The 25408-nt window shown below is 57.6% G+C and overlaps 3 protein-coding genes across 3 annotated transcripts; 1 reads left to right on the top strand and 2 right to left on the bottom strand.

The window, feature by feature from the left end:
- Nucleotides 1-927: 927 nt before the first annotated feature.
- LOC136305397 (PE-PGRS family protein PE_PGRS33-like) lies at nt 928-7249 on the bottom strand. Its single transcript, XM_066208649.1, has 7 exons — nt 7220-7249; nt 6350-6542; nt 4382-5451; nt 3609-3708; nt 3228-3302; nt 2466-2534; nt 928-1149 (listed from the first exon to the last, which is right to left on the bottom strand). The coding sequence occupies exons 1-7, from the start codon at nt 7247-7249 to the stop codon at nt 992-994; spliced, it is 1695 nt and encodes a 564-aa protein (XP_066064746.1). The 3' UTR covers nt 928-991.
- Nucleotides 7250-7645: 396 nt separating this feature from the next.
- Nucleotides 7646-12929, top strand: LOC136305394 (mitogen-activated protein kinase 7-like). Its single transcript, XM_066208642.1, has 6 exons — nt 7646-7718; nt 8354-8519; nt 9651-11014; nt 11478-11890; nt 11980-12107; nt 12608-12929. Exons 3-6 carry the CDS (start codon nt 9670-9672, stop codon nt 12753-12755), a joined length of 2034 nt encoding a protein of 677 aa, XP_066064739.1. The 5' UTR covers nt 7646-7718; nt 8354-8519; nt 9651-9669; the 3' UTR covers nt 12756-12929.
- A 593-nt stretch (nt 12930-13522) lies between these two features.
- LOC136305396 (syntaxin-1B) lies at nt 13523-23680 on the bottom strand. The gene is made up of 9 exons (XM_066208648.1): nt 23491-23680; nt 22227-22326; nt 20604-20678; nt 20422-20495; nt 18835-18943; nt 18377-18450; nt 17438-17575; nt 16980-17090; nt 13523-16240 (listed from the first exon to the last, which is right to left on the bottom strand). Exons 1-9 carry the CDS (start codon nt 23509-23511, stop codon nt 16160-16162), a joined length of 783 nt encoding a protein of 260 aa, XP_066064745.1. The 5' UTR covers nt 23512-23680; the 3' UTR covers nt 13523-16159.
- Between the last annotated feature and the right edge of the window lie 1728 nt (nt 23681-25408).

Below are 25408 nucleotides of genomic sequence, written 5' to 3'. Positions count from 1 at the left end.
TTAAAAAAAAAAGTAAAAAATAAAAAAAGAAATGAAATAAAAATAAAAAAATAAAAAAAAAAATAAAAACAAAAATAAAAACAAAAACAAAAATAAAAAATAAATTAAAAAATAATAAATAAATAAAAATAAAATAAAAAACAAAATAAAAATAAAAACACAAAAACAAAATAAAAACACAAATAAAAACAAAATAAAAATAAAAATAAAAACAAAATAAAAACACAAATAAAAACAAAAACAAAAATAAAAAATAAATTAAAAAACAATAAATAAATTTAAAAATGAAAATAAAAATAAAAATGAAAATAATAAAAAATAAAAACAAAAGTAAAAAAATTAAACGAAAAATAAATTTTAAAAATAATAAATAAAGAAATAAAATACAAATAAAAATAAAAATAAAAATAAAAATAAAAATAAAAATAAAAACAAAAATAAAAAATAAAAAAAATAACTAAAACAAAACCAGAAGAATATTTTAAACACTTGAAAACCTCCCGAACTCGCCCCGAAATCCCCAAATCCCGGAACGTTCCCGAATTCGGGCTTTTTCGCCCCGAACGGACGTTGCTGACGAAGATCTCGCTCTGCCCCGTCTCCCAGCATCTGCTCCAGCTCCTCCTCCGACACGGCGGGCTCCCGGCTGGAAAAACGGGCCCAGAAACGCCGGAAACGGGAAAAGTTTGTCCCAAAAAACCCGGATTGGAAACGGGGGGAAAGGGATCGAGAATTGGGGAAAAGGGAAAGAAACGGGAAAAACCAAAAAAAAACCCAAAACTGGGATTTTCGAGACCCCCCCCCCCCCCCCCCCACCCAAACTTTGGGACCTCCCAAAATTTTTTGGGACCGCCCCAAATTTCCGGGACCCCCCGATCCCGGTTTTCCCCCCAAAATCCCCCAAAAATCCCAAATTCCCCCCAAAAAACCCTTTTAAACCCCCAATTGTTTTCTGGGCGTCCCCAGAGTTCCCCGGGACCCCCCAAGTGTTTCAGACCCCCCCGAGTTTTTTTTGGGATCCCCCAAATTCCCGTCCTGACCGATGAGGAGCTGCCGGCGGATCCGGTCGAGGCTGCGCTGGCGGTACCGGCCCTGGGCGGCCTGGAGGCGTCCGGTGACCGCCCAGAAGTGCTGGGACAGGAGCCCGTGCTGCCCACGGGAGCCCCAAAACCCGTCAGGGGGACCCCGAAAACCCCCAAATCCCAAAAAAAACCCCAAAATTCCGCCCAGGAACGGGAAAAATCGACCCAGAAACGAGCGAAATCCGCCCAAAATCCCCCCAAAACAACACAAAATCCACCCAAATCCACCCCAAATCCCCCCAAATCCACCCAAAATTCCATCGGGGAACCCCGAAAACCCCCAAATCCCAAAAAAAACCCCAAAAAATTCCGCCCAGGAACGGGAAAAATCGACCCAGAAACGAGCGAAATCCGCCCAAAATCCACCCAAAATCCCCCCAAAATAACACAAAATCCACCCAAATCCACCCCAAATCCCCCCAAATTCGCCCAAAATTCCCCCAAATCCACCCAAAATTCCATCGGGGAACCCCGAAAACCCCCAAATCCCAAAAAAAACCCCAAAAAATTCCGCCCAGGAACGGGAAAAATCGACCCAAGAACGAGCGAAATCCGCCCAAAATCCACCCAAAATCCCCCCAAAATAACACAAAATCCCCCCAAATCCACCCAAAATTCCATCGGGGAACCCCGAAAACCCCCAAATCCCAAAAAACCCCCCAAAAATTCCGCCCAGGAACGGGAAAAATCGACCCAGAAACGAGCGAAATCCGCCCAAAATCCACCGAAAACAACACAAAATCCACCCAAATCCACCCCAAAATCCCCCCAAATTCGCCCAAAATTCCATCGGGGAACCCCGAAAACCCCAAACCCCCCCAAAACATCCCCAAATCCTGGTGAAAAGCCCAAAAAATCCCGGCGAAGATCCGCCCAAGAACGACCCAGAAATGACCAATATTGACCCAAAATTCCCCAAATCCGCCCAAAATTCCCCAAATCCGCCCAAAATTCCCCAAATCCGCCCAAAATTCCCCAAATCCACCCAAAATTCCCCAAATTTGCCCAAAATTCCCCAAATCCACCCAGAATTCCCCAAATTTGCCCAAAATTCCCCAAATCTGCCTGAAATTCCCCCAAATCCGCCCAAAATTCCCCAAATCCGCCCAAAATTCCCCAAATCCGCCCAAAATTCCCCAAATTTGCCCAAAATTCCCCAAATCCACCCAAAATTTCCCCCAAAAACCTCAAAATCCCAAAAATTTCCCCGGGGACCCCGAAAAGCCCCAAATTTCCCCCCAAAATCCCCCAAATTCCCCCAAAATTCCCCCCGTCCCCAAATTCCCAGAAATTCCTCCCGGAAGTTCCTGAATTTCCCCCAAAATCTCCCAGAATCCCCCAGACTTCGCCAAAAGCCGCCGAATTCCCCCCGAGTTCTCCCACCTGCGTGCGCCGCACTCGGGCGCCCGACGGAATTCCGGCTCTCGGCCTCGTCCTTGGGCGGCTCCAGCCCTGGGAGCCCAAATTCGGGGAGAAAAACCCCAAAATCGGGAAAAACCGGGGAAAATCAGGAAAATTCAGAGAAAACCGGGAAAAATCGGAGAAAACCGGGAAAAATCAGGAAAATTCAGAGAAAACCGGGAAAAATCAGGACAAATTGGGAGAAATCGGGAAATAAACGGGAAAAAACGGGAAAAATCAGGGAAAATTGGAGAAAACCAGGAAAAATCGGGAAAACCGGGAAAAATCGGGGAAAATTGGGAAAAAAAACGGGAAAAATCGGGGAAAATTGGGGAAAAAAACGGGAAAAATGGGGGAAAATTGGGAAAAAACGGGAAAAATCGGGGAAAATTGGGGAAAAAACGGGGAAAAATCGGGAGAAATTGGAAAAGGTTTTTTCTGGGGGGAGGAAAAGGACCCAAAAAAACGGGGAGGGGGGAAAAAAACCCCAAAATTGGGTCAAAACCCCCAAAATGGGGATGTTTGAGTTTCTGGGGTGTTTTAGAGGTTTTTGGGGGTTTTTTTGGAATTTTGGGGATATTTTGGGACATTTTGGGGAGTTTTGGGGGTTTTTTTTCTTTTTTGGAATTTTGGGGATATTTTGGGACATTTTGGGGAGTTTTTGGGGATTTTTTTTCCTTTTTTTTTGTATTTTGGGGTGTTTTGGGACATTTTGGGGAGTTTTGGGGGTTCTTTTGGGGTCACCTCGGAGCCCTCCCCGGATCTCCCGCGTCAGTTCCTGGATCTCGTCCCGCAGCCGCTGCAGATCCCGCTGGAGCTCTGGGGGACCCGAAACCGCCAAAATTTCACCCAAAATCCACAAAAATTCCACCCGGAACCGGCCCAGGTCCCGCTGGAGCGCCGGGGGACCCGAAACCGCCAAAATTTCACCCAAAATCCGCCCCGAAATTCCCCCGAAATTCCCCCCAACCGACCCAAAATCCCCCCGAAATCCACCCAAAAAAACCGACCCCAGAATGCCCCAAAATCCCCCGAATTTCCCCGAATTTCCCCGAATTTTCCCAAATTTTCCCGGAATTTCCCGGAATTTCCCGGAATTCCCCGGAATTCCCCCCAGGATCTGACCCTGTGGGGGGAGGGGCGTCCCCAGCACCAGCTCCTGCAGCTGCTCCAGCTCCCCCACCCGCAGCTCCAGCGCCTTCAGCTGCGTCCTGACGGCGCCCGCCTGTCGCGACACATCACCGTGTAAACGCCGGCGCCTCGCGACAGAGGCCCCTTGCGGCCGACAGACCCGGCCTGTCGCGACACAAACGCTTCTATCGCGATAGGTCACCAAAGGGACGCGGGATATCGCGACGGGGGGCAGGTCACGTCACGACACAGCCTCGGGGTATCGCGACACGGGGGCTTCGTATCGCGACGTGGACACGGGTTGTATCGCGACAGGGACGTCTGGTATCGCGACAGGGGCGGGCTCACGCTGTGACGGGCGATCACGTTATATCGCGATAGGGACGTGTTATGTCGCGATAGGGGCCGCTCATATCGCGATAGGGGCGTTTTATATCGCGATAACAGCACGCGGTATCACGATAGGGACGTGGGCTATCACGATAGGGACGCTCCGTATCGCCACAAGGGCGCGGGATATCGCGATAACGACGCGGGTCGCAATAGGGGCGCTTCAGAACGTGACACCGACACGTCATGTCGCGACACGGGCGGGTCATATCGCGATAGGGGCACGGGGCGTCGCCACGGGGACACTTTATATCGCGACAGAGGGACGGCACATCGCGACAGCGACACCCGAACTCGCGACGGAGCGCCGGCGCGAGCAGACAACGAGGCGCAAAGGAGACGCAAAGGAGCCGGGAGGGGGGCGCGGCCGCACGCACCTGGGCCAGGGCGGGGTCCGCGGGGGGGCGGAGCCTCCGCCGCCCCTCCCCCCCCGTCCGAGTCCGAGTCCGCGTCCGCGGCCTGAGCGGAGCAAGCGGCGGCGAGGTCGCCCCAGCGCGCCGCCGTTCCCGCCGTTCCCGGCCAATCCCGCCGTTCCCGCCGTTCCCGGCCAATCCCGCCGTTCCCGCCAATCCCGCCGCTCCCGCCGTTCCCGGCCAATCCCGCCGTTCCCGCCAATCCCGCCGCTCCCGCCGTTCCCGGCCAATCCCGCCGTTCCCGGCCAATCCCGCCGCTCCCGCCGTTCCCGGCCAATCCCGCCGTTCCCGGCCAATCCCGCCGTTCCCGGCCAATCCCGCCGTTCCCGCCGTTCCCGGCCAATCCCGCCGTTCCCGGCCAATCCCGCCGTTCCCGGTCAATCCCGCCGTTCCCGGCCAATCCCGCCGTTCCCGCCGTTCCCGGCCAATCCCGCCGTTCCCGGCCAATCCCGCCGTTCCCGGCCAATCCCGCCGTTCCCGGCCAATCCCGCCGCTCCCGCCGTTCCCGGCCAATCCCGCCGTTCCCGCCGCTCCCGCCGTTCCCGGCCAATCCCGCCGCTCCCGCCGTTCCCGGCCAATCCCGCCGTTCCCGCCGTTCCCGCCGTTCCCGGCCAATCCCGCCGTTCCCGCCGTTCCCGCCGTTCCCCGCCGTTCCCGGCCAATCCCGCCGTTCCCGCCGCTCCCCGCCGTTCCCGGCCAATCCCGCCGTTCCCGCCGTTCCCGCCGTTCCCGCCGTTCCCGGCCAATCCCGCCGTTCCCGCCGTTCCCCGCCGTTCCCGGCCAATCCCGCCGTTCCCGGCCAATCCCGCCGTTCCCGGTCAATCCCGCCGTTCCCGGCCAATCCCGCCGTTCCCGCCGTTCCCGGCCAATCCCGCCGTTCCCGCCGTTCCCGGCCAATCCCGCCGTTCCCGCCGTTCCCGGCCAATCCCGCCGTTCCCGGTCAATCCCGCCGTTCCCGCCGTTCCCGGCCAATCCCGCCGCTCCCGCCGTTCCCGGCCGTTCCCGGCCAATCCCGCCGCTCCCGCCGTTCCCGGCTAATCCCGCCGTTCCCGCCGTTCCCGGCCAATCCCGCCGTTCCCGCCGTTCCCGGCCAATCCCGCCGCTCCCGCCGTTCCCGGCCAATCCCGCCGTTCCCGCCGCTCCCGGCCAATCCCGCCGTTCCCGCCGTTCCCGGCCGTTCCCGCCGTTCCCGCCGCTCCCGCCGTTCCCGGCATTCTGGGAGCTCCCGGCCAATCCCGCCGTTCCCGCCGCTCCCGGCCAATCCCGCCGTTCCCGCCGTTCCCGCCGTTCCCGCCGTTCCCGGCCAATCCCGCCGTTCCCGGCCGTTCCCGCCGTTCCCGCCGTTCCCGCCGTTCCCGGCCGCTCCCGCCGTTCCCGGCATTCTGGGAGCTCCCGGCCGCGCCTCCGCTCATCCCGGCCCGGGGAATATTCCCGCACCTTCTTCCCTCCTTTCTCCCTTCTCCGGCTCCTTTCCCACTTCTGGGCGCTCTCGGCCCATTTTTGGGGTCCCCAATCCCGGTTCTTTTTCCTCCCTTTTCCCCATTTCTCGCCGCTTTTCCCGATTTCGGCCTCCCCGATCCCGGTTTCGGGGGGTTTTCCCCCGTTTCTTTTGCTCTTCTCCCCATTTTTGGCCACTTTTCCCGTTTCCGGACACTTTTCCCAACTTTCGGGCCCTTTTCCCGATTTTGGCCTCCCCGATCCCGTTTTTTCCGCTTTTTCCCCGTTTTTTCTCCCTTCCCGCCATTTCCGGCCTCCCCGATCCCGGTTTTGGGGCTTTTTTCCCGTTTTTTGGGGTTTTTTTCCCCCATTTTCGGGCCCTCGCCTGGTGCAGTTCCCGCGTCCGGTCCCTCATGGCGGCACACCGGAAGTCCTCCGAAAACCATAGAGAGGAACCGGAAACCCTCCCGCACCGGAGACAAACCGGAAGTTTACGTGAAACCATGGACACCGACAGGAAGTCCTCCGAAAACCATCGAGACCAGCCGGAAGTCCTCTCGCGGAGAGGGCGGGCGCGGTTTAAGCGCGGAGGGGGCGTGGCCTGGGCGGCGCCACTTCCGGGATCGCGGCGGGAGCGGCGCGGAGGCGCCAGGGGGCGGTAACGGCCCCGGGGGGGAACTGGGATGGACTGGGAGGGACTGGGAGGGACCGGGGGGGAACTGGGGGGGAACTGGAGTTACTGGGAGCGGTTTGGGGGGGACTGGGAGGGACTGGGAGGGGTTTGGGAGGGAACTGGGGGAACTGGGAGGGGATTAGGAGGGAATTGGGGGAACTGGGGGTTACTGGGAGGGACTGGGAGGGAACTGGGAGTTACTGGGAGCCACTGGGAGGGGACTGGGAGGGGTTTGGGGGGTCCCGGAGTAACTGGGATATACTGGGAGGGACTGGGAGGGAACTGGGATGAACTGGGAGCCCCAGGGAGGGAACTGGGAGTTACTGGGAGCCACTGGGAGGGGACTGGGAGGGGACTGGGAGTTACTGGGAGCCACTGGGAGGGGACTGGGAGGGAACTGGGAGTTACTGGGAGCCACTGGGAGGGGTTTGGGGGGTCCCGGAGTAACTGGGATATACTGGGATGGACTGGGAGGGAACTGGGATGAACTGGGAGCCCCAGGGAGGGAACTGGGAGTTACTGGGAGGAACTGGGGGAGGTTTGCGGGGGTCTCAGGGTAACTGGGAGGGACTGGGATGGACTGGGAGTGACTGGGGGAATTTTGGGGTCTCACCTGAGGGGATTTCGGGGCATTTTTGGGCCATTTCAGGGAGTTTTTGGGGCTGTTTCGGGAGGGACTTTCGGCCTCTCACCTGTGCCAGGTGCGCTGGTGAAGCCCCCATGTGACTTTCGGCCTCTCACCTGTGCCAGGTGCGCTGGTGAAGCCCCCATGTGACTTTCGGCCTCTCACCTGTGCCAGGTGCGATGTCGGAGCCCGGCCCCGCCCCCGAGGACGCCCCCCGGGACCCGCCCGGGCCGCTGGCCCTGCTGGGGGCGCGGGCGCTCGACGTCACCTTCGAGGTGGGCGACGAGTACGAGATCATCGAGACCATCGGCACCGGCGCCTACGGCGTGGTCAGCTCGGCCAGGAGGCGGGACACAGGTGAGACACACCTGGGACAGGTGAGGGACACCTGGGGACACACCTGGGACACACCTGGGACACACCTGGGGGGGCTGGGACACACCTGGGACACACCTGGGACACACCTGGGGGGGCTGGGACACACCTGGGACACACCTGGGACACACCTGGGGCCATCGGCACCGGCGCCTACGGCGTGGTCAGCTCGGCCAGGAGGCGGGACACAGGTGAGACACACCTGGGACAGGTAAGACACACCTGGGGACACACCTGGGACACACCTGGGGACACCTGGGGACACCTGGGGGGGCTGGGACACACCTGGGACACACCTGGGGACACACCTGGGGGGGCTGGGACACACCTGGGGACACCTGGAGGGGATGGGGACACAGCTGGGCACACCTGGAGGCACCTGGAACACACCTGGGACACACCTGGGACACACCTGGGGACACACCTGGGACACACCTGGAACACACCTGGGGGGGCTGGGACACACCTGAGACAGGTGAGGGACACCTGGGACACACCTGGGGACACACCTGGGGGGGCTGGGACACACCTGGGGACACAGCTGGAGGGGCTGGGACACACCTAGGGACACAGCTGGGCACACCTGGAGGCACCTGGAACACACCTGGGACAGGTGAGACACACCTGGGGACACGCACCTGGGGACAGCTGGAGATACCTGGGACACACCTGAGCGCACCTGGGACACACCCGGGGACCCCTGGGGACCCCATTTTCGGGCTCACCTGAACCCCTAGCCCCCCAGTCTTGGCCACGCCTGGCACCTTCCTTTGGTCGCACCTTTGACCCCGCCCACCTGCACGTCTGACCACGCCCCCCCTTCCAGGCCAGCAGGTGGCCATCAAGAAGATCCCCAACGCCTTCGACGTGGTGACCAACGCCAAGCGGACGCTGCGGGAGCTGAAGATCCTCAAGCACTTCAAGCACGACAACATCATCGGCATCAAGGACATCCTGCGGCCGGCCGGGCCCTACGGCGAGTTCCGCTCCGTGTGCGTCGGCGCCGCGGCGCCGCTTGGCTTGGGTTGGGTTGGTCGAAGTTTGGTTGGGTTGGGTTGGGTCGGGTTGGGTTGGGTTGGGTTGAATTGAGTTGGGTTTGGTTGGGTTGGGTTTGGTTGGTCAAAGTTTGGTTGGGTTGGGTTGAATTGAGTTGGGTTTGGTTGGGTTGGGTTTGGTTGGTCACAGTTTGGTTGAGTTGGGTTGGGTTTGTTGGGTTGGGTTGGGTTGGGTTGAATTGAGTTGGGTTTGGTTGGGTTGGGTTGGGTTGGTCAAAGTTTGGTTGAGTTGGGTTGGGTTGGGTTGGGTTGGGTTGAATTGAGTTGGGTTTGGTTGGGTTGGGTTTGGTTGGTCACAGTTTGGTTGAGTTGGGTTGGGTTTGTTGGGTTGGGTTGGGTTGGGTTGAATTGAGTTGGGTTTGGTTGGGTTGGTCAAAGTTTGGTTGAGTTGGGTTGGGTTGGGTTGAGTTGGGTTGGGTTGGGTTGAATTGAGTTGAGTTTGGTTGGGTTGAGTTGGTCAAAGTTTGGTTGAGTTGGGTTGGGTTTGTTGGGTTGGGTTGGGTTGAATTGAGTTGGGTTTGGTTGGGTTGGGTTGGTCAAAGTTTGGTTGAGTTGGGTTGGGTTTGTTGGGTTGGGTTGGGTTGGGTTGGGTTGAATTGAGTTGGGTTTGGTTGGGTTGGGTTGAGTTGGGTTGAGTTGGGTGTGGATGGGTTGTGTTGGGCTGGTTGAGGTCGTTTTAGTTAGATTTTTTGGGTTGGGTTGAGTTGAGTTCAGTTGGGTTGGTTGAGTTCCGTTAGTCGTGGTTTAGTTGCGGTGGGTTTGTTGAGTTGGGTTTGGTTGTGTTGGGTTGAGTTCGATTGAGTTGGGTCAGGTCGGGTTGGGTTGGGTCGTGTCGGTCAAAGTTCGGTTGAGTTGAGTTCGTTTGGGTTGAGTTTGTTGAGTTTGGTTGGACTCGTTGCCTTGGGTTTGTTCAGCTGGGTTGGGTTCCTCAAAGTCCGGTTGAGTTCGGTTGACTCGGGTGCGACTTGTCGGGTCGCGTTGAGTTGACTTGGCCGAAGTCGGGCCGAATCGCCTCGACTCGCCTCAAAACCAACCCCGCCCCCTCCGCCCCCGCCACGCCCCCCGCAGCTACGTCGTCCTTGACCTCATGGAGAGCGACCTCCACCAGATCATCCACTCCTCCCAGCCGCTCACCCTGGAGCACGTCCGCTACTTCCTCTACCAGCTGCTCCGCGGCCTCAAGTACATCCACTCGGCCAACGTCCTGCACCGCGACCTCAAGCCCAGCAACCTGCTGGTCAACGAGAACTGCGAGCTCAAGATCGGCGACTTCGGCATGGCGCGCGGGCTGGGCGCCGACCCGCGCCAGGCCAAGGCCTTCCTCACCGAGTACGTGGCCACGCGCTGGTACCGCGCGCCGGAGCTGCTGCTCTCGCTGCACCGCTACACGCGCGCCATCGACATGTGGTCGGTCGGGTGCATTTTCGCCGAGATGTTGGGCCGGCGCCAGCTCTTCCCCGGCCGGAATTACGTCCACCAGCTCCAGCTGATCATGGCGGTGCTGGGGACGCCGCCCGCCGGCGTCATGGCGGCCATCGGCGCCGAGCGCGTCAGGGCCTACGTGCAGAGCTTGCCGCCGCGGCCGCCGGTGCCGTGGGAGAGCCTGTTCGGCGACGCCGAGCCGGCGGCGTTGGCGCTGCTGGGGAGGATGCTGCGGTTCGACCCGCGGGAGCGCGTGGGCGTGGCCGAGGCGCTGAGGCACCCGTTCTTGGCCAAGTACCACGACCCCGAGGACGAGCCCGAGTGCGTGCCGGCGTTCGACTTCGCTTTCGACCGCCAGGCCTTGACCAAGGAGGAGATCAAGGCGGCCATCGTGGCCGAGATCGCCGATTTCCACGCCCGGCGCGACGGGATCCGGCGGCAGATCGCGCCGGCGCCGGCGGCCGGGGGCGGGGCCGCGGTGGGCGGGGCCGGTGAGGTCAACGTGGGTGACGTCAAGGGCGGCATCAACGCCAACATGGCCGACATCAACGCGATCGACGAGGTCAACGTGGCTCGTAAGGTCAACATGGCCGACGTCAACATGGCCGACGTCAACGTGGCCAAAACCGTCAACATGGCCGACGTCAACATGGTCAACGAGGTCGACTTGGCCAACGTCAACGCCGTCGGCAAAATCAACGTGGCCGACGGCGGCGTCGCCAAGGCCGGAGTCGCCGTGGTCAACAACGTCAGCGTGGCCGACGCCGGTGGGGCCAACAAGGTCACCGTCAACATGGCTGCCGTCAACGCGGCCAACGGCCCGTCGTGGCCGCCCTGCGCCGACGTGGACATGCCCAGCCCCGGCCCCGCCCCCGACTGCCCCATGGAGTCGCCGCGGGTGAAGGCGGAGCCGGGGGCGCCGCCCAAGCGCGACGGCGCCATCTCGGACGACACCAAGGCGGCGCTGAAGGCGGCGCTGCTCAAGTCGGCCATGAGGAACAAGAGCAAAGGTCGGGGGGAGGGGCAAAAGGGGGAGGGGTCGGAGGTGGGGGCGGGGCTGGGGTTGGGCTGATTTGAGCTGGGATTGGTTGGGTTGGGTTGAGTTGAGTTGGATTTGTTGGGTTGAGTTGGGTTGGATTGAACCGCCATTGGTTGGGTTGAGTTGAACCACGATTGGTTGAGTTGACTCGGACCATGATTGGTTGAGTTGACTTGGACCACGATTGGTTGAGTTGACTTTGACCACGATTGGTTGAATTGACTTGGACCGTGATTGGTTGAGTTGACTTGGACCATGATTGGTTGAGTTGACTTTGACCACGATTGGTTGAGTTGACTCGGACCATGATTGGTTGAGTTGACTTGGACCACGATTGGTTGGGTTGACTTTGACCACGATTGGTTGAGTTGACTCGGACCGTGATTGGTTGAGTTGGCTCGGACCGTGATTGGTTGACCTCCCCCCTCCCCCAGACCCTCCGTGCGCCGCCCCCGAGGCCCCCGAGGGCCGGAAGCCGGTGACGGCGGCCGAGCGCCAACGCGAGCGCGAGGAGAAGCGCCGGCGCCGCCAGGAGCGCGCCAAGGAGCGCGAGAAGAAGCAGCGGGAGCGCGAGCGCCGCGAGCCACGCCCGCGAGGGGAGGGGCTCCACGGCCTGGTCCTCACCGACGACGACCGGCACCTCCTGGAGCGCTGGACCAAGATGGCCGACGGCGCCCCTCAACGCCAGCCACGCCCCCCGGCACAAGCCCCACCCCCTTGCCCTGCCCCACCTCCCCCAGCCCCGCCCGCCGAATCCTGGCCAGTCCCTGAGGTGTGGGCGGAGCCTCCGGCCGCTCCCGGCGACGCCGACGTGGCCACGGTGACGCAGCAGCTCCAAAAGTCCCAGGTGAGGGGGGGGGCGTGGCTGACCCTTGGGGGGCAGGGTCACCTGGGCGCCGTGGCCACGCCCTCACCCCGCCTTGGCCACGCCCACAGGTGGAGGATCCGCTGCCCCCCGTGTTCCCGGTGACCCCCAAGGGCAGCGGCGCCGGTTACGGCGTCGGCTTCGACCTGGAGGAGTTCCTGAGCCAATCGTTGGACATGGTGGGGGAGCCCAAGGACAGGTGGGCGTGGGTGGGGTTGGTTTGGCATTGGTTGGGTTGGGTCAAGCCGGGTCTGGCCGAGTTTGGATTGGTTGAGCTGGGTTTTGTTGGGTTGGCTTGGGTTGGGTTGGTTGGTCAAAGCTGGGTTGGGTTGGGTTGAGTGTGGTTGGGTTGGCTTCGTTGGGTTTGGTTAATTTGAATTGGTTGAGCTGGGTTTGGTTGAGTTGGGTTTGGTGAAGTTGGGTCGGGTTTTGTTCGGTTGGGTTGGGTTTGGTTGGGTCATCTTGGTCAAAGTTTGGTTGAGTTGAGTTCATTTCGGTTGAGTTTGTTGAGTTTGGTTGGGTCGGTCGCGGTTGCGTTGGTTGAGTCGCGTTAGTCATGGTTCGGTTGGGTTGGGTTTGTTGAGTCGGGTTGGGTTAAGTTTGGATTGGTCAAGTTGGGTTCTGTTGGGTCGGGTTTGGCCTCAACCAACTGTCCTCACCTCCTGACCCCGCCCCCCCTCCCGGCCCCGCCCCCCGCAGCCAGGCGGACTCGGCGCCGCTCTCGGCGTCGCTTTTGGCCGATTGGCTGGAGGTCCACCGGCTCAGCCCCGCCGCCCTCGAGAGCCTCCAGCGCGACCTCCAGCTGGGGTCGCCCATGCTCATCACCGACGACCTCCCCGAGCCCTGACCACGCCCCCTTTCCGCCCTGGACACGCCCCTTTTGCATTAAAATTCGTATTGAAACTCTTCCGGTTCGTCGTGGTTTGGTGGGCGCCATCTTGGGTCGGATTTCGCTTGAATTTTCTCTGGAATTTCGATTAAATTTGTAATAAATTCGTATTAAAGTTTCCGATAAATTTTCTGATACGTTTTCTATTAAATTTCCATTCAACTTCCCGGTAAATTTTTATTAAATTTCTGTTAAATTCTTCTTATCATTTCTATTGAATTTTCTATTTAATTTTCTAATAAATTTCCGTTCAGTTTTCTACTCAATTTTCTACTAATTTTCTATTAAAATTCCGATTAAACTTCCGTTAATTTTCTATGAACTTTTCCATTAAAATTTCCATCAAATTCCTGTTAATTTTTCTGCTAAATTTTCTAATAAGCCTTCCATTAAATTTTCTATTAATTTTCTCTTAAGTTTTCTATTAAATTTCCATTAAAATTCCTATAAAATTTCTAATAATTTTCTCTTAAGTTTTCCATTAAATTTTCTATTAAATTTTCTATTAAATTTCCATTAAGTTTCCATAAAATTTCTATAAAATTTCCACTAAAATTTCTGTTAAATTTCTGTTAAATTTTTTCCGCCCCTTTGTGGGCGCCATCTTGGATCTCAGAGGAAGATGACGATGATGAAGGCCGCCCCCCAATTAAGATCTCAATTAACACTCCCGCGCTTTCCCGCGGCTCCCCGGGCGCCATCTTGGACGCCGGCGCGGGAGGAAGAGGAGGAAGAGGAAGGTGCCGCTGAGGAAGAAGAGGCGGAGCCGGCTGCGTTTGTGGCAATGGCTTTCGTAGCAAAGACATCACAGACCACGAGGGGGCGGTTACAGAGCGCGGGGGGAGGGGCCGGGGGGAGGGGCCAGGCGGGCGCCCCCGTCCCCCCGGGGGGTGGGGGAGGGGCAGCGCTGAGGTTTGGGATCCCCCAGGGGGCGCCCCCCACGGCCCGGCGGCGGCGTTGAGGGGGTGGGGGGAGGGGCGCGGGGTGGGCGTGGCCTCGGCGCGGGGGCGGGAAATCCGGGGGGGGGGGGAGGGAGGCGTTCGGCCGGTGGGGGGAGGGGGGAGATGTGGGGGCGGGGGAGGGGCGTGTTTGGTTGTTGATGACGTCATTGGGTCATCAATGCAGCCACTGGGTCATTGATGATGTCATTGGGTTATCAGGGAGGCCGTCGGGTCATTGATGACGTCATCGGGTCATCAACGCGGCCGTCGGGTCATTAATGAGGTCGTTGGGTCATCGATGAGTTAATTGGGTCATTAATGAGGTTGTTGGGTCATTGATGAGTTAATTGGGCCATCAATGGGGTAATTGGGTCATGGATGAGTTAATTGGGTCATTAATGGGGTAATTGGGTCATGGATGAGTTAATTGGGCCATCAATGGGGTAATTGGGTCATCAATGAGTTAATTGGGTCATTAATGAGGTCGTTGGGTCAGCGATGAGTTAATTGGGTCATTAATGAGGTTGTTGGGTCATGGATGAGTTAATTGGGCCATCAATGGGGTAATTGGGTCATGGATGAGTAAATTGGGTCATTAATGAGGTTTTTGGGTCATCGATGAGCTAATTGGGTGATTGATGAGGTCGTTGGGTCATCGATGAGTTAATTCGGCCATCAATGAGTTAATTGGCTCATTGATGAGGTCGTTGCATCATCGATGATGTCATTGGGCGATTGATGACGTCACCGGGCAATCAATCAATGGGGCCATTGGGTCATTGATGAGGTGACATGGTCACCGATGACGTCACTGGGTCATCAATGGGTTTATTGGGTGATTAATGAGGTCGTTGGGTCGTTGATGAGGTCGCTCAACAGTTGCCCAGTTAATCACCGGTCACTTGGTTAATTACCCGTCACTTGGTTAATCACCGGTCACTTGGTTAATCACCGGTCACTTGGTTAATCACCGGTCAGTCAGCACTGGTCAGCGCGGTGGGGGAGGGGTTGATTGGCCAATGAGTGACCGGTCACCCCGGGGGGAGGCAACTGGTTTGACTGGTCAGTGATGGGTTGACCAGCTGGTGAAGGGTTAACCAGATGGGTACTGGGTTAACTGGTGGGTGATGGGTTGGGAACTGGTTTGAACTGGTTAAAGACGGTTTAACCAGTTGGGTAGTGGTTGAACTGGTCAGCGATGGGTTAACCAGTTGGGTACTGGGTTAACTGGTGGGTGATGGGTTAACCAGTTGGGTACTGGTTTGAACCGGTTAATGACAAGTTCACCAGCTGGGTACTGGTTGAACTGGTTAATGATGGGTTAACCACCTGGGTACTGGTTGAACTGGTGGGTGATGGGTTAACCAGTTGGGCGGGTGATGGTTGGACTGGTCAGGGGGGGTCGCTGGGGCTGTGATGGCGCCGGTGCGGTGGGAATGGGCGGAGTCAACCCAACCCAACCCAACTGAACTGAACTCAACCAAACCCGACTCAACCAATCAAATCCAACCCAACTCAACCCAACTGGGATGACCCAACTCAACCAAACCCAACTCAACCAAACCCAACTCAACCAAACCCAACTCAACCAATCAAATCCAACTCAGCCCAGTTAACCCCGACTCGATAAACTCAAAAAAACTCAACCCAACTCAACCAAACCAAACCCAACCAATCAAAGCCAACCCAACCCAACCCAACTGGGATGGGTCGACTCAACCCAACTTAACCCAACGCAACCAAACCCAACTCAACCAATCGAATCCAACCCAACTCAACCCAACTGGGATGAGCCAACTCAACCCAACCCAACCCAACTCAACTGAACCCAACCCAAAAAACTCAACGCAGCTCAACCAAGCTTTGACCAACTCAACCCAAACCAACCGAACTCAACCCCACTAGTCTCAACCAATCAAATCCAACTGGGATGGGCCAACCCAACCCAACCAATCCAACCCAACCCAACTCAACCCAACTTCGACCGACTCGACCCAACCCAACCAATCCAACCCAACCCAACTCAACCCAACTTCGACCGACTCGACCCAACCCAACCAATCCAACCCAACCCAACTCAACCCAACCCGACCCATCCCCCGCACTGTGGGCGTGGCCGATGTCACCGTGGGGGGCGTGGCAGAGTGGCGATGATGATGATGATGATGACGATGATGATGATGATGATGACGATGATGATGGACGAAGGCCGAGCCGGGACCGCTCAGATTTCACCGGCGCCGCCGAAAACCCGCCCCCCTCCCCCCCCCCCCCGAAAAATTAATATTCCTTTTAATTTATTCGCCATCTCGTTCGGGATGCGCGTCGTTAACGAGGTGGGGGCGTGGCCAAAGGGGGCGGGGGAGGGGGCGCCATGAGGGGGTGGGGGGAGGGGCTTCGGGGGCTGGGGGGGAGGGGCCTCTACAAGCCCAAGGTGCCCCCGATGGAGGAGGCCAGGACCACGCCCAGCACCACGCAGCAGATGATGATCATGATCTTCTTCTGTTGGTCCCGAATTTTCGGGGTCGAGATTCGGCGTTTTCGGCAAATCCGGGACAAAATTTCGGGATTTATCGGCGAATCCGGGAAAAAGTTTCGGGATTTTTTCGGCAAATCCGGTAAAAAAAAAAAAAAAAAAAAAAAAAAGAAAAATTCAGGATTTTCGGCGATTCCAGGACGAAATTTGGGATTTTCGGCGAATCCGGGAGCCGGTGGGGGAGGGGAGAAAAGAAGGGAGAAGCATCAATGGCCACACCCCCAACACGGCGGCCATCTTGGGTTTTCGGTGGCCATTTGGGGGCCTTGGCAGCCATATTGGTTTTGTGGCGGCCATATTGTGTTCATGGCGGCCATATTGGATTCATGGCAGCCATATTGGGGTCTTGGTGGCCATACTGGTTTTGTGGCGGCCATATTGGATTCATGGCAGCCATATTGGGGTCTTGGTGGCCATACTGGTTTTGTGGCGGCCATATTGGATTCATGGCAGCCATATTGGGGTCTTGGTGGCCATACTGGTTTTGTGGTGGCCATATTGGACTCACGGCGGCCATGTTGATTTCTTAGCAGCCATATTGGGGTCTTGGTGGCCATATTGCTTTTGTGGCGGCCATATTGGATTCATGGCGGCCATATTGGTCTTTTGGTGACCACACCGACTTCCCGTCCCCCCCCATCACCCCCCGGTGACTCCAGGGGGCGGGGCCACGCCCCGACCACGCCCCCCCGGCCCCGCGCTCACCCGCCGGGCCTTGCTCTGGTACTTGACGGCTTTTTTGGTGTCGGACACGGCGCGCTCGACGTAATCCACCGAGTGCTCCACGTTGTACTCGATGCGGTCGATCATCTCGCCCTGGGGGGGACTGAGGGGTCACCCTGGTGACCTCCGACCCCTCCCGGGTGACCTCTGACCCCTCCCGGGCGACCACCGCTCGCTCCAGGTGACCTCTGACCCTTTCTGGTGACCCTCAATAGGTTCAGGTGACCCCTGACCTCTCCCAGGTGACCATCAGCAGGTCCAGTTGACCTCTGACCCCCTCCCAGGTGACCTCTGGTCACTGCCAGGTGACCCTTGGGATCTCCTTGGTGACCCTTGGTGGACCTCGGTGACCCTCAATGGGTCTCCGTTGACCTCTGGTGGGTCCAAATGACCTCTGGTGACTCCCCGGTGACCCCGGGTGACCCCCGGTGACCTCTGACCTGGCTCTCGACCAGCATGGCCATGTCCACGAACATGTCGTGCAGCTCGCGGATGCTCGTCTCCAGCTTGATGATCTCGTTGTGCCGCGTCTCGATCTCGTTCAGCGCCTGCTTGGTCATCTGCGAGTCCATCTTGATCTGCCCGGACGGGGGTCACAGGGGTCACCCGGGGGGTCACCCGGGGGGTCACCCGGGGGGTCAGGGGTCACCTGAGATCTACAGGTGGTCACCAGGGAGCTCCAGTTGCTCCCAGCTGCCCCCGTTGACCCCCCCGTGACCTCAGTGACCTCCAGCGACCCCAATGACCCCTGGGTGACCCCAAATGGGTCCCTGTGACCCCTGGGTGACCCTGATGACCCCACTGACCCCAAATGACCCCAAATGACCTCCAGTGGGTCCCAACGACCCCTGGGTGCCCCCGGTGACCTTTAGACGACCCCAGCGGTCACTCACGTCGTCGGTGAAGATGGCCAGCTCGCCACTGACCCCCAGTGACCCCCTGTGACCCCCTGTGACCCCAGTGGTTCTCAGTGACCCCTGGGTGACCCCGGTGACCTTTAGACGACCCCAGCGGTCACTCACGTCGTCGGTGAAGATGGCCAGCTCGCCACTGACCCCCAGTGACCCCCTGTGACCCCAGTGGTTCTCAGTGACCCCTGGGTGCCCCCGGTGACCTTTAGATGACCCCAGCGGTCACTCACGTCGTCGGTGAAGATGGCCAGCTCGCCACTGACCCCCAGTGACCCCCTGTGACCCCAGTGGTTCTCAGTGACCCCTGGGTGACCCCGGTGACCTTTAGACGACCCCAGCGGTCACTCACGTCGTCGGTGAAGATGGCCAGCTCGCCATTGACCCCCAGTGACCCCCTGTGACCCCAGTGGTTCTCAGTGACCCCTGGGTGACCCCGGTGACCTTTAGATGACCCCAGCGGTCACTCACGTCGTCGGTGAAGATGGCCAGCTTGCCGCTCTCCAGCATGTCCTCCAGCTCCTCGTTGGTCGTGGTGCGGCCGGCTGGGGGTGGGGGGGAGGGGCTGGCTGCGGTGACCTTTGACCCCCCCAGAGTGACCTCTGACCGCCAAGAGTCAGCCCTGACCCACCCACACTGACCACGCCCCCTCAGAGTGACCCTTGACCCCTGGTGACCCCATGACCCCCAATGATTGTTTGACCAAGAATTGACCCTTGACCCTCTGATAGCCCCTGACCCCTGGTGACCCCCGATGACCCCTGGATGACCCTTGACCCCAGGTGAGCCCAGGTGACCCGCACTGATCTCCAGCTGGCGCTGGATCCACTCCAATGACCCCTGACCCCCACTGACCCCTGGATGACCCCTGACCCCCGATGACCCCAGGTGAGCCCAGGTGAGCCCAGGTGAGCCCAGGTGACCCGCACTGATCTCCAGCTGGCGCTGGATCCGGTCCTTGCAGCGGTCGCGGTATTTGGACTGGGTGGCGTTGTACTCGGTCATCACCTCCACGAACTTCCGGGACAGCGTCGAGTGCTGCGCAGGTGAGACACAGGTGAGGGGCAGGTGAGGGACAGGTGAGGGACAGGTGAGACACAGGTGAGACACAGGTGAGGTCAGACAGGTGACACGGGACAGGTGAGACACAGGTGAGGGACAGGTGAGATCGGACAGGTGAGATGGGACAGGTGAGACACAGGTGAGGGACAGGTGAGATCGGACAGGTGAGATGGGACAGGTGAGACACAGGTGAGGGGCAGGTGAGGGGCAGGTGAGGTCAGACAGGTGACATGGGACAGGTGAGACACAGGTGAGACGCAGGTGAGGGACAGGTGACACGGGACAGGTGAGACACAGGTGAGGGGCAGGTGAGACACAGGTGAGGGGCAGGTGAGGGACAGGTGACACGGGACAGGTGAGACACAGGTGAGGGGCAGGTGAGACACAGGTGAGGGGCAGGTGAGGGACAGGTGACACGGGACAGGTGAGACACAGGTGAGGGGCAGGTGAGGGACAGGTGACACGGGACAGGTGAGACACAGGTGAGGGGCAGGTGAGGGACAGGTGACACGGGACAGGTGAGACACAGGTGAGGGGCAGGTGAGGGACAGGTGAGGGGCAGGTGAGACACAGGTGAGGGGCAGGTGAGGGGCAGGTGAGATCAGACAGGTGAGATACGGACAGGCGAGGGACAGGTGGGACATGGACAGGTGAGATCAGACAGGTGAGACTGGACAGGTGAGACGGGCCAGGTGGGACGGGCCAGGTGAGATCGTACGGTGGCAGCGCTGCTGAACCTGACGACGACGACGACGGTGCTGGTGAAGAAGGTGACGATGGCGATGGTGGTGATGGCAAAGATGGAGATGACGACGATGACGACGATGAAGATGAAGACGACGAAGACAACAACGGCAATGGCAATGATGGAGATGAAGATGATGATGATGACGACAAAGTCACCAGGATGATGACGAAGGTGAAGATGAAGACAACGATGACGATGATGATGAAGACGACGATGAAGATGAAGACGACGATGAAGATGACGAAGACAACAACGGCCATGGCAATGATGAAGATGAAGATGACGATGAAGATGATGAAGACGACGATGACAAAGTCACCATGATGATAATGAAGATGAAGATGACGATGAAGATGACGAAGACAACAACGGCAATGGCAATGATGAAGATGATGGTGATGAAGATGACAATGAAGATGATGACGATGATGATGACAAAGTCACCATGATGATGACGAAGAGGAAGATGAAGACGATGAAGACAATGATGAAGACGACGAAGATGAAGATGATGACAAAGATGAAGACAACGATGACGATGATGATGAAGACGACGATGAAGATGACGAAGACAACAACGGCCATGGCAATGATGAAGATGAAGATGACGATGAAGATGATGACGACAAAGTCACCACGATGATGACGATGATGATGACGAGGATGACGAGGATGACGAGGATGACGAGGATGACGAAGGCCTCACCTGCGTCTTGCGGATGCGCAGGTCGGCCGAGGAGCGGTTCAGCCCCTCCTCCTGCTCGATGCTCTGCTCGATGGCTGCGGCCGGAGCGGGCAGTGGTCACCCGCTGGTCACTCAGCGGTCACTCAGCGGTCACTCAGCGGTCACTCGGGGGGAGGGGTCAGGGGTCAGGGGTCAGGGGTCACCTTTCAATTTGGAGCGCACTTTGTTCGCCGTCTTCTTGATGTCGGCCGTGAGGTCCTCGAGCTCCTGCTTGGTCTCTGTAATGACCACAGAGTGACCGCTGAGTGACCGCTGAGTGACCGCTGAGTGACCACTGAGTGACCACTCTGATCGGTCAGTGATTGGTCAGTGATTGGTCAGTGACCAGTGAGTGACCGGTCCTCGAGCTCCTGCTTGGTCTCTGTAATGACCACAGAGTGACCGCTGAGTGACCAGTGACCAATGAGTGACCACTGAGTGACCACTGGGTGACCAGTGAGTGACAGCTGAGTGACCGCTGAGTGACCACTCTGATCGGTCAGTGATTGGTCAGTGATTGGTCAGTGACCAGTGAGTGACCGGTCCTCGAGCTCCTGCTTGGTCTCTGTAATGACCACAGAGTGACCGCTGAGTGACCACTGAGTGACCAGTGACCAATGAGTGGCCGCTGAGTGACCACTGAGTGACCAATGAGTGACCACTGACCAGTGAGTGACAGCTGAGTGACCACTGAGTGACCACTCTGATTGGTCAGCGACTGGTCAGTGATTGGTCAGGGATTGGTCAGTGACCACTGAGTGACCACAGAGTGACCACTCTGACTGGTCAGTGACCAGTGAGTGACCAGTGAGTGACCAGTGAGTGACCAGCCACTGACCAATGACCCCGTTAATGACTCAATAACCCCGTTACTGCATTAATAACCACCCTAATGAATTAATGACCCTGTTCATTACCTAATGACCCCATTAATTAATTAATTAGACCATTAATTAGTTGATTAGCTCAGTCTCGTCGGGTGGCGCTGTGCTGCCCGATGACCCCATTAATGACCCAATTAATGACCCAATAACTCAATTAATGACCGCAATAATGACTCAGTGACCCCATTAACGATCCAACGATGAAGTCGATTAGTTAATTAGTTAATTAGCTCACTCTCATCGGGGTTGGGGGCGGCCAGGATGGCGCTGTGCTGCCCAATTACCCCATTAATGACCTATTAATGACCCATTAATGACCTATTAATGACCCGATAACCCCGTAAATGGCCCAATGACCGCGCTAATTAATTGATGACGGTGTTAATTAGTTAATCAGCTCACTCTCATCGGGGTTGGGGGCGGCCAGGATGGCGCTGTGCTGCCCAACTACCCCATTAATGACCCATTAATGACCCATTAATGACCCGTTAATGATCCGATAACCCCGTAAATGGCCCGATGACCGCGCTAATTAATTGATGACGGTGTTAATTAGCTAATTAGCTCACTCTCATCGGGGTTGGGGGCGGCCAGGATGGCGCTGTGCTGCCCAGTTACCCCATTAATGACCCATTAATGACCCATTAATGACCCGTTAATGACCCGATAACCCCGTAAATGGCTCGATGACCGCGCTAATTAATTGATGACGGTGTTAATTAGCTAATTAGCTCACTCTCATCGGGGTTGGGGGCGGCCAGGATGGCGCTGTGCTGCCCAATTACCCCATTAATGACCTATTAATGACCCATTAATGACTTGTTAATGACCCGATAACCCCGTAAATGGCCAGATGACCGCGCTAATTAATTGATGACGGTGTTAATTAGTTAATTAGCTCACTCTCATCGGGGTTGGGGGCGGCCAGGATGGCGCTGTGCTGTTTCTTCACCTGCTCCACGTCCTCCGAGAGTTTCTCGATGCAGCCCCGGATCTCCTCCACCTGCGTTTGGGGGATTTTGGGAATTTTTGGGAATTCTGGGGGATCCGGGGGGGACCCAAGAAAGATTTGGGGGGATTTTGGGGGAGATTTGGGGGATTTGGGGGATTTTTTGGGGGAATTTTGGGGGATTTTGGGGGGAAATCCGAAGGGATTCGGGGAGATTTTGGGAGGGTTTCTGGGGTCCCAGAGGGGTTTGGAAAATTCGGGGGGGGGCGGGAATTTTCGGGGGTCTTGGGGGGATTTTGGGGGATCCCAAATTAATTTGGGGGGGATTTGGGGGGATTTTTGGGGGGTCCTGGGTGGAATTTTGGGGGATTTGGGGGATCCCAAAGGGATTTGGGGGGATTTTGGGGATTTTTGGGGGATTTTGGGGGATTTTGGGGTATTTGGGGGGGATTTTGGGAGATTTGGGGGATTTTGGGGGGATTTTTGGGGATTTTTGGGGGATTTTTGGGGGTCCCGGAGGGAACTGGGGGGTCCCAGTCTCACTTTTGGGGGTCCCGGGTGTATTTTGGGGTTTTTCGGGGGTCCCAGACCCATTTTCGGGGGTCCCGGATCCATTTTTGGGGGTCCCAGACCCGTTTCCGGGGGTCCCGGATCCATTTTCGGGGGTCCCGGATCCATTTTTGGGGGGTCCCAGACCCATTTCCGGGGGTCCTGGATCCATTTTTGGGGGTCCCAGACCCGTTTCCGGGGGTCCCGGATCCATTTTCGGGGGTCCCAGACCCGTTTCCGGGGGTCCCAGACCCGTTTTCGGGGGTCCCGGATCCATTTTTGGGGGTCCCAGACCCGTTTTCGGGGGTCCCGGATCCATTTTTGGGGGTCCCAGACCCGTTTCCGGGGGTCCCGGATCCATTTTTGGGGGTCCCAGACCCGTTTCCGGGGGTCCCGGATCCATTTTTGGGGGTCCCAGACCCGTTTCCGGGGGTCCCGGATCCATTTTTGGGGGTCCCAGACCCGTTTCCGGGGGTCCCGGATCCATTTTTGGGGGTCCCAGACCCGTTTCCGGGGGTCCCGGATCCATTTTCGGGGGTCCCAGACCCGTTTTCGGGGGTCCCGGATCCATTTTCGGGGGTCCCAGACCCGTTTCCGGGGGTCCCGGATCCGTTTTTGGGGGTCCCAGACCCGTTTCCGGGGGTCCCGGCTCGGTTTCCGGGGTCCCACCTGCTCGAAGAACTCGTCCATGAAGTGATCCCTGTCCACCGTCACCACCTCGTCCTCATCGTCGCTGTCCTTGGCCTGCGGGGGGCGCTGTCACCGCGGGGGGAGGCGTGGCCAAACACAGACCACGCCCCCCCGCTATCTCCCATTGGCTGAGAGCCCCCGATCCCCTCACCCGCCTCATTTGCATAACCCCGCCCCTGCACTCTCCCATTGGATGAGAGCTCCCTGTCCCCCGAGCCCATCTCATTTGCATGTCCCCGCCCCTCTACACCCTCCCATTGGCCGAGAGCCCCCAATCCCCTTTCCCCCCCTCGTTTGCATATCCCCACCCTTCGCACCCTCCTATTGGCTGACAGGACCAAACCCCCGCCCCTCCCACTGCTTCATTTGCATATCCCCGCCCCTGCACCCTCTGATTGGCTGAGAGCACCCACTCCCCCCCGCCCTGGCGTGGTCTGACCCCGCCCCTCCCACCACCTCATTTACATAATCCCGCCCCCCAGTGACCCTCAGTGACCCCCAGAATGGGTCCCAGTATCTCCCAGTAACTCCCAGTAAGTCCCAGAATGATCCCAGTAACTCCCAGTGCCCCCCAGTAACCCCGACAATGATCCCAGTAACTCCCAGTGCCCCCCAGTAACCCCGACAATGATCCCAGTAACTCCCAGTGCCCCCCAGTAACCCCGACAATGATCCCAGTATCTCCCAGTAACTCCCAGTAACCCCGAAAACAGTTCCCAGTGTCTCCCAGCGACCCCAAAAACGTCTCCCAGTATCTCCCAGTAACTCCCAGTGCCCCCCAGTGACTTCAACAACGTCTCCCAGTGGCTCCCAGTGACTCCCAGTGACTCCCAGTAAGTCCCAAAACAATCCCAGTAACTCCCAGTGACCCCAAAAATGGTTCCCAGTAACTCCCAGTGACTCCCAGTAACTCCCAGTGACTCCCAGTGACTCCCAGTGACTCCCAGTGCCCCACGAGCCCCTTGCAGGTCCCACAGTCCGAATCCCCCCCCAAAAAAACCCCCAAAAACCCCAAAAATCCCAAAAATCCCCCCCAAAAACCCCAAACATCCCCAGAGCCCCCTCGGGCATCCTTGGACCCCCCAAAAAATTCCCCAAATCCCCCAAAATCCCCCCAAAATTCCCCCGAAATCCCCAAAATTCCCCCAAATTCCCCAAATCCCCCCAGAGCCCCAAAATCTCCGAATTTCCCCAAATTTTTCCCCCAAATCTCCCCAAATTCCCCAAAAATCCCCCAAATTCCCCCCAAAAAACCCCAAAACCCCCAAATTCCGTCCAAATCCCCCAAAATCCCCCAACGCCCCCAAATTTCCCCTAATCTCCCAAATCTCCGGTTTTCCCCCCAAATCTCCCCAAAATCCTCAAATTGCCGCAAATCCTCCAACTCCCCCCGACCCCAAAAACCTCCAGATTTCCCCCAAAATCCCCAAAATCTCCCAAACCCTCCAAGTCCCCCCAAATCCCCAAATTCCCCAAAATCCCCCAAACCCTCCGACTCCCCCCAAACCCCCGATTCCCCCAAAATCCCCCAAATTTCCCCAAATTCCCCAAATTTCCCAAAATCCCCCAAACCTTTCGAGTCCCCCCCAAATCTCCAATTTCCCGAATTTCCCAAAATCCCCCAAATTTCCCCCAAAATCCCCCAAACCCTCCGACTCCCCCCCGAACCCCCGATTCCCCCAAAATCCCCCAAATTTCCCAAATCCCCCAAATTCCCCCAAAATCCCCCAAACCCTCCGACTCCCCCCCGACCCCCGATTTCCCGAATTCCCCCAAATCCCAAAATTTCCCCCAAAATCCCCCAAATTTCCCCCCAAACCCCCCAAGCCCCCCAAACCCTCCATCTCCTCCCGAACCCCAAAATCCCCCAAAATCCCCCAAAATCCCCCAAATCCCC

The sequence above is a fragment of the Chamaea fasciata genome, unplaced genomic scaffold (genome assembly GCF_029207755.1).
Source record: "Chamaea fasciata isolate MVZ Bird 193981 ecotype frontalis unplaced genomic scaffold, bChaFas1.0.hap1 SCAF_394, whole genome shotgun sequence".
Taxonomy (NCBI): Eukaryota; Metazoa; Chordata; class Aves; order Passeriformes; family Sylviidae; genus Chamaea; species Chamaea fasciata.
The sequence above is the reverse complement of the archived record's forward strand: the minus strand, read 5'-3'. Positions and strand labels throughout refer to the sequence as shown.

Coding starts and splice junctions, on each gene's coding strand:
- LOC136305397 (XM_066208649.1), bottom strand. CDS start 7,249: ATGGGGGCTTCACCAGCGCACCTGGCACAG. Junction 3,709..4,381: donor CGGACCCCGCCCTGGCCCAG/GTGCGTGCGGCC, acceptor GTGTCGCGACAG/GCGGGCGCCGTCAGGACGCA. Junction 3,303..3,608: donor GACGCCCCTCCCCCCACAGG/GTCAGATCCTGG, acceptor CGGGTCCCCCAG/AGCTCCAGCGGGATCTGCAG.
- LOC136305394 (XM_066208642.1), top strand. CDS start 9,670: ATGGAGAGCGACCTCCACCAGATCATCCACTCCTCCCAGCCGCTCACC. Junction 11,015..11,477: donor CATGAGGAACAAGAGCAAAG/GTCGGGGGGAGG, acceptor CCCCTCCCCCAG/ACCCTCCGTGCGCCGCCCCC. Junction 12,108..12,607: donor GTGGGGGAGCCCAAGGACAG/GTGGGCGTGGGT, acceptor CGCCCCCCGCAG/CCAGGCGGACTCGGCGCCGC.
- LOC136305396 (XM_066208648.1), bottom strand. CDS start 23,511: ATGGACGAGTTCTTCGAGCAG. Junction 20,496..20,603: donor AGTGCGCTCCAAATTGAAAG/GTGACCCCTGAC, acceptor CTCCGGCCGCAG/CCATCGAGCAGAGCATCGAG. Junction 17,576..18,376: donor TGGCCATCTTCACCGACGAC/GTGAGTGACCGC, acceptor CCGTCCGGGCAG/ATCAAGATGGACTCGCAGAT.